The sequence below is a fragment of the Lethenteron reissneri genome, unplaced genomic scaffold, assembly GCF_015708825.2.
Source record: "Lethenteron reissneri isolate LAM-NWPU_2019-01 unplaced genomic scaffold, ASM1570882v1 scaffold_1607, whole genome shotgun sequence".
NCBI classification, from domain to species: domain Eukaryota; kingdom Metazoa; phylum Chordata; class Hyperoartia; order Petromyzontiformes; family Petromyzontidae; genus Lethenteron; species Lethenteron reissneri.
Window position 1 is genome coordinate 89,130 of NW_026891341.1, and position 7,104 is coordinate 96,233.

A 7,104-nucleotide genomic window follows, 5' to 3' on the forward strand; every position below is an offset into this window, starting at 1 on the left:
AAAAACCTTCAACCTCGACAGACAACGCGAGACCACCACCACCTCTGCCATTGCCTCATGTCAGCACTGTACTGGCCTGCGTGCTGAACTTCTTCCGCACCGTACGTAGCTAGTCCGAGGTGCTAATTTAGGATCCCTCTCCAACTTCCACCTCTTCGCTGCCCCCCCCCCCCCCTAGGGCAGACGTTGACAGCGGGCACGGGCTACGGAGCATGGATCCCGTGCAGGAGAAATGTCGAATGTGCGTGGGGAGCGTCAGCGCAGCACGCGGACACGGCGAGTCCAAGGTGCACGCACACCACAGGCGGCGCAGGCGAGACCCCAGCAAGTCTGGACTTGCGCGAGAAAAATAATAAAATTATCATCTAAATCACTCAACACGAATTGGTTAACGCTTGTCACTTATAATCCAGAGTGACGCCTCGCGTGTCGCTTGTTGTTGTGTTTGTTACCCGGGCATGGCAGCTGCGCGTATTGTGCGTCGTGTTGTGTGTGTTAGTCTGTAAGTTCGTTGTGAATGTTGTGGATTTGCTCTCCAGCACACAACCGATTAGTGCTGTGCTCGTCACGAATTGGCCACGTTCTGTTTACGTGACAAACCCCTTCCTAGTTGGCTGTGTCGGGTGGTGGCGGGTTTAACGACACATTTATATTTACGCGATTTAACCCAAAACACGTCTAGTATGTAACTGTGTCTGTATGTTGTATGTATCTGTGTATGTATCTATGTACCCGTGTATGTATGGTGTATGTATATTGTATGTATGTAACTGTGTGTGTAACTATGTATGTTGTATGTATGTATCTGTGTATGTATCTGTGTGCGTAAGTTGAACTTCTTCCGCACCGTACGTGGCCACGCGTGGTGATCGCGGGCGAGGCCGAGCGACGCGAGAGGGGTGAGGGGGGGGCAGCTGCGGGTCGCCCCCCCCGCGCCCTGGGGGCTCCGTCACCGCCGCCATGGGGGCTCCGCGCGGGGGCGCCAGGAGGAGGAGGCGCCGCGTGATGCACAAGTCGCCGCGTGGCCCCGCGGTGAGCGCCGGGAAGGGCCGTCACCTGACAGTGGCGCCTACGCACGAACCTCCAGCTCACCAGGGGCCATGTCACCGCCGTCTCTCGCCTCCACCGCCTCCACCGCCGCCGCCGATATTAACGCGGCAGTGACGAGTCAGACCGCGGCAGTCATCGCAAGGGACGATTCGGACATCCCCCACGCGAGCTCGGCACGAGATCCGTCTTCGTCGTGGTCATCCTGCACGTGGTGCCGAGGGGCTGCTGCTGCTGCTGCTGGGAGCGCGTCGCGTGCAGGTGCCCGCGTGAGCTCGCCCGGGGGGAGTTGTCGGCACGACGACCCGAGCCGCAGCCCGAGCCGAGCGGTGACAATGGGTCTCCTTGCGTCGCGAGTGGCGTCGCTGCTGGACGGAATGTTCACTCAGCAAGCGCGCGTGCTGCTGCTGGGTTTGGACGCGGCCGGGAAAACCAGCATCCTGTACAAGCTCAAGCTCGACGAATCCGTGGTGACCATCCCGACCATCGGCTTCAACGTGGAGACCGTGCAGCCCATCAGGAACGTCACCTTCACCGTGTGGGACGTGGGCGGCCAGCAGAAGATCCGCGCTCTCTGGAGGCACTACTTCCAGAACACGGACGGGCTTCCTCTTCGTGCTGGACAGCGCGGACCGGGAGCGCTTCCCGGAGGCTCTCAAGGAGCTGGACGCCATCCTGGACAGCCCCGAGATGACGCGGGTGCCCTTCGTGCTCCTCGCCAACAAGCAGGACCTCCCGCGGGCAGCGGCCACCGCGGAGGTGGCGGAGGCGATGAAGGCGGTGAAGACGCGGCACGGGCGCGAGTGGCTGGTGCAGGGCTGCTGCGCCCGCACCGGAGAGGGCCTCCTGGAGGGCGTGGGGCAGCTCTCCCGCTTCATCAGCAACTCCAGAGCCTCCTCGGGGACAAAGTGAGCTCGGCTCGGCAGCAGCAGCAGCAGCGGCGGCGGTGTCACTCCAAGGCGGCGTCTCTCGTGCACGTGGGGGGGGGGGGGGGGCTTCGAGTTGTGTCCACTGGTCGAAACTTCACTCGAGCGAACGCCGTCATTCAAACCAACAGCTCGCTGTGTGTGCCTCTGCATGTGTGGATGTCTCTTGGTGTGCTGTTGCTCTGGTTGTCCCTCTGGGCTGCCCAGAAATATCTTTCCATGTGTGTCTTCTCTGTGTATGTACCTCGTGTCTGTTCACGAGTCCCTGTCCTCTGTTTTTACGTTGGCATGTTCAGCCCAGATGATGAACACGAGAGATGTATCAGTCTTTTGAAATACGTGGTCAACCAGGTGAGTGTCTAACTGTGTTGTTGGCCGACTGGTTTGCATCACGTGATTGTTTCTAAGGTCTGTTGAGTTTCTCGTCTCCCATCTTCTTGTTGCATTTGCTTACGTGTAGTTCGCCGTTCTCTATGTGCTATGTACGTGATGTCCCCCTGTGTGTTCCCTCTTTCTATGTTTCACCCCATTTTCACCTGATGATGAGCGCTTGTGTTGCGTTCGAAACGTCGTGATTTATTTAAATTTAATTTATTTAAATTTTATTTTATTTCTACATACGTGTCTTTACCGGAAAAAAAACAATGAGTAAAACAGCTTGTTGTGAAAGACCCAATGCAGAAGATCGCTGGGTTTGGTCTTCCACGAAGCTGCTCACGGTCCACCCTAAACCGCAACCACTGCACAAAACACGGCAGTAGATGCGGATACCCTGATGCACAAACGTTAAATTAGAAACTCTCCAGGAGCCTGCGACTGTGGCCATCCAGAACAGACCGTGCAACGTGTAACGGCGCAATGCCCGGTCCACAAACACGACGGAGACGTCACAGCGAGACACTCACTACCACTGCTTCTCACGCGGTGATCTTGGCTTGCCCACCTGGATGTGACTTCATAGTCGTCTGCTGTGCACCTGCATCAGCAGCCACACGAACGAAGCAGCAGCAGAAGAAGAGAACGCGGTCGCGTCCACGTGCACGCGCCACGCGACTGCGCGTGCCTCTCGCTGCGAGTGAACCTCCGCATCGTCGTCAACTGCGGACTGCAGGTTCACATTCGACGTCGGCTGTCGCTCTGTGATTCCACACTGGGGGGCAAACGCCTCCCCCGAGTTGATTCCGTTGCGCGCTTTCCTTGCAGCCGTCGCGTCGCGGCCTCCGGATGCTTTGGGTTCATCTCGCCATCTCTATGGGTCAACTTTGACCGCTCGTGGTTTAGATATATATATGTGAATGGCATCTGTAAATTAAAAGCGGCACAATCTCTGCAAGTTCTTTTTCATTGAAGGCACTTTAATGGCTCGTCTCATTTTCAGAAATACTTTTATAGACCAATAACATTTCCGAACATCTGGAGATAATTGTAGGATATATTTTTCCCGTCTGTCATACAATGAGATTGTTTGACCCTAATGGTTAAATTCATCAACTTACTCAATTTCCGTGCCCTTTGCGTTCACATGTTCTCTTAAACTGTCGTCAATTTACTTGTTTCTGGCTTTGCACTGCTCCATAAAATCTGTAATAAATTTTGAAACCTATTTTCGTGATAAATAATAAACTAGACAATGTAATCAGCGCAATGTAAATGTTTTAAATGTTTATGGTTCATATTCTCTCTGATTTCGTTACCCCGATGGTGATACGGGCGTTACCTTCACTGTTCGTGTCCTTCAGAGTGACAGATTGTTTACACTCCTCGTTGTCTTACACTCGCTAACTACGGATGGTGTACAGGACATGTAATGGAATGCCTTGTGGTATAAATCTATGACAGCTTGATCAATGTATTTGCCGTACGCATTGTACTTGTCTGTTATTTGATTGAAGGTGGCCTGATGTTGATAATGATTTCATGAATTCTGTTTTCTTCGTCGGTTTGTTGTTGTCTAATGTATCACATTTTTAGTGGATAATGTTGATGAATATTTTGTAGATGCACGAACCGAGGCTGATAGTCGTATGATTATTAAGATCCAATCGTCACGTTTGTGCAATAAATAGTTTGGGATCAGACAGTGTCGTTACCGTTAAATGTTCTCGGATTGTGCGACCTGATTTACATCTTGCTTCAAGCAGTTCTTCTTGACTCGAGTTTAAGATTGTTGCCCAAGTTTTCATCTTCGGACGATCGCACGATTTAACGTGCCTATTAACGATGTAAAAGTATCCCTAGACGCAGCTGATGATACAACTACTGGCTCCACAGAAGCAAATGAAACGTGTTACTGCATTTTAGAGCCTTAACATTCACCACTTATCATCAGCGCCTCCAGCCTGCCACTGTCGAAGATATGGGGATGAGGCACCAGTAGCCGTCCTGCAAACCTCAAGGGTCAGAATCAGAACCTTTATTCATACCGGAGGAATCCGATGAGCTATAAAGCTCTTTTTCACAGGTGTACAGTAGGGACACGGGGTCAGAACGTTACAACAAACAATACAAAAACACGAAAGGAGTGGAAAAGATAGGAAAGAGGAAAAAAATATATTTAAACATAAATATACAAATAAAACTAAACGTGTGTTTTTATTTTCCAGATAAGGCCCACTGAACTATATATATTCTTTTTAAGAAGCGACCCGGCCACAAATTTTAGCTCAACGAAGCGGCTTATCACGTGGAAATTTATAATAGCAAAGTAATATAAATAATCTAAACGCTTGAAAGTTGATTCTAAATGTGGAGTGAATCCCGGAGGACAATCCACAAGACCACGGGGAGAGAGAGAGACATTCACACTCCAACTATACAACAAACGTCAGGGTGAGGATCGAACCCAAGCCCTCCTGTATACCAGGCGAGGTAGTTAACATCTCGCCACCGTGGCGCTGTCCACACACGGCAGGCCGAGTCCAGTGACTCTGCAAGAAAGAGACGTCACCATCTGCGGGTCACCCAATGTGTGTTGCCGGAGCAAGGTCTCCTCGCTCTCGGGAGTCCAATGGGGTCTGTCACCTATCCTGAAGCCTCACATATCAGAACGACCGCGAACTGTTCTACATTGTGCAGTGTTTGTGGGATCTGAAGAAGGTGGTTGCGATGGTGACGGTGAAACCACTCCGGTTCTCGTCGTCTTGCTGGTAGGGTTCAACATCAGGGGAATCCGCCATCTCATTTCAGTTTCTGCCGCAACAGCCCCGGCTCGTTCTGTGATCTTTACCCGTCAGAATGACTGCGATTCCCTTCGTTTTGGTCTCCCTGCCTCTGCCCTCACTCCCCTGCAACAAATTCAAAAGGCTTCAGTTGATTATCTTTAATTCTCACACTTCCCCTCTCCACTGGCTTCCCGTTCACTCCACCGCTGTATTTTCAAATACCTCACGCTCGACTTTAAATCTCTTCATGGCCTTGTCCCACCTCATCTCGCCTCTCTCATCTTCCATAAACCTCCTCGCATCCTCTTCGTTCCCTTTCTTCTCTCTATCTCTATCCCTCCTCCCTGGCCCAATTCCGTTTTCAATTCTTCTCCCTCATTGCACATCTCCACTGGAAAAGAAGTCCTCTACATTGAGCAGCCCTGCTACCCCAAGTCTCAACACTGCCTATAGACTCAACATTGCCCACAGACTCAACACTGCCCACAGACTCAACACTGCCCATAGACTCAACATTGCCCACAGACTCAACATTGCCTATTGACTCAACACTGCCCATAGACTTATCACTGCCCGTAGAATCAACATTGCACCATAGACTCAACACTGCTCATAGACTCAACATTGCCCACAGACTCAACACTGCCTATAGACTGATCACTACCCGTAGAATCAACATTGCACCATAGACTCAACACTGCCCATAGACTTTCGCGACCAATGTTATTAATAATCAACGTTTTTGGGTTTAGATCGCGTTTATTTATAAATGTGTCGTAACCCTCCACCACCCGACACGGCCAATCAGTAAAAATGTGTCACGTTGACAAAGACAAATAGTTCACTGCTTTAGCCCACCGGTGTGTTGAAGCCACAACATTTACAATTTGAGTACGACGTTTCGCTGGTAATTGCAACCAGCATCATCGGGCAATTCGCCAGAATGGTTCTGGCGAACATTGCCCACAGACTCAACACTGCCCACAGACTCAACATATTTAGGCTCGCTGGTCTCGTCATGAAACTGCAATGAAAAAGCACCAGGGGAGGTAGCCATCACATTTGCCTCACTGAGGGGGATGCGTCTAACACGCCCCCCTCCGTGAGGCCACGTCCCCCTCAGTGTGTGAATCTGGCTCTGACACAAGCCAGTGCCTCCCCAGCCATTGACCTCACCACACGTCACTGCAAACCACCCACCCATCTCCTCACTCAACCACCCACCCAGTCGATCATCCACCCACTAACACGCACCCACCCAACAACTCACTAACCCACCCAGCACTCACTCACCGAGCCAGTCAATCTCTAACTCAACTACAATTCACCCAGTCACTAACCCACTCACTCAATTTATAACCCACCCACTACCCACATAACCTGCTACCCACACACTCACTCATCCACAAATCCACTCAACCCCTCACTCATCCATCCACTCACATACTCACCCAGCCACTCACCTACTCACCCAGTCACATACACATCCACTCACCATGCCACCCACTCAATTTCTAACCCACCCACTCGCCCAACCACTCCCTCAGCAACTCACCCACTAACCACGTAATTATTCACCCACCCACCCATCACTCAACCACCCAATAATTCAACCACCAAAACATTCAACCACCCACTAACTCAACCACCCACTACCACCCACTAACTCAACCACCGAGCCACTCACACTCACCCACTCACCCACCCACCCACCCACTCACCCGCCCACTCACCAACACACTAAACTAAATCTAAATTGTGGTTTTTAACCAGGTAAGGCAGAGAGAGCTAACATCTTTTTCAGAAATGACCTGGTTAAAAATTATAGGTCAACGAAGTGGCTTATGACATGCATTGCAGCCAAATCCTATAAATGCTTGTTGATTTTAAATGTGGAGGGAAATATACAGGTGTCAGGGTCGGGATCAAACCCACAACCTTCTGCATACCAGGCGAGGTAGTTAACATCT

At 51.1% G+C, this 7,104-nt stretch overlaps 1 protein-coding gene across 1 annotated transcript; it reads left to right on the forward strand.

Moving 5' to 3' along the window:
* The first annotated feature begins 1,097 nt into the window (after positions 1-1,097).
* On the forward strand, positions 1,098-1,988 carry LOC133362759 (uncharacterized). Its single transcript, XM_061581695.1, is given in 2 exon segments — positions 1,098-1,655; positions 1,657-1,988. Coding segments are annotated over 2 exon segments (858 nt in total). The 5' UTR covers positions 1,098-1,100; the 3' UTR covers positions 1,960-1,988.
* Positions 1,989-7,104: the final 5,116 nt, after the last annotated feature.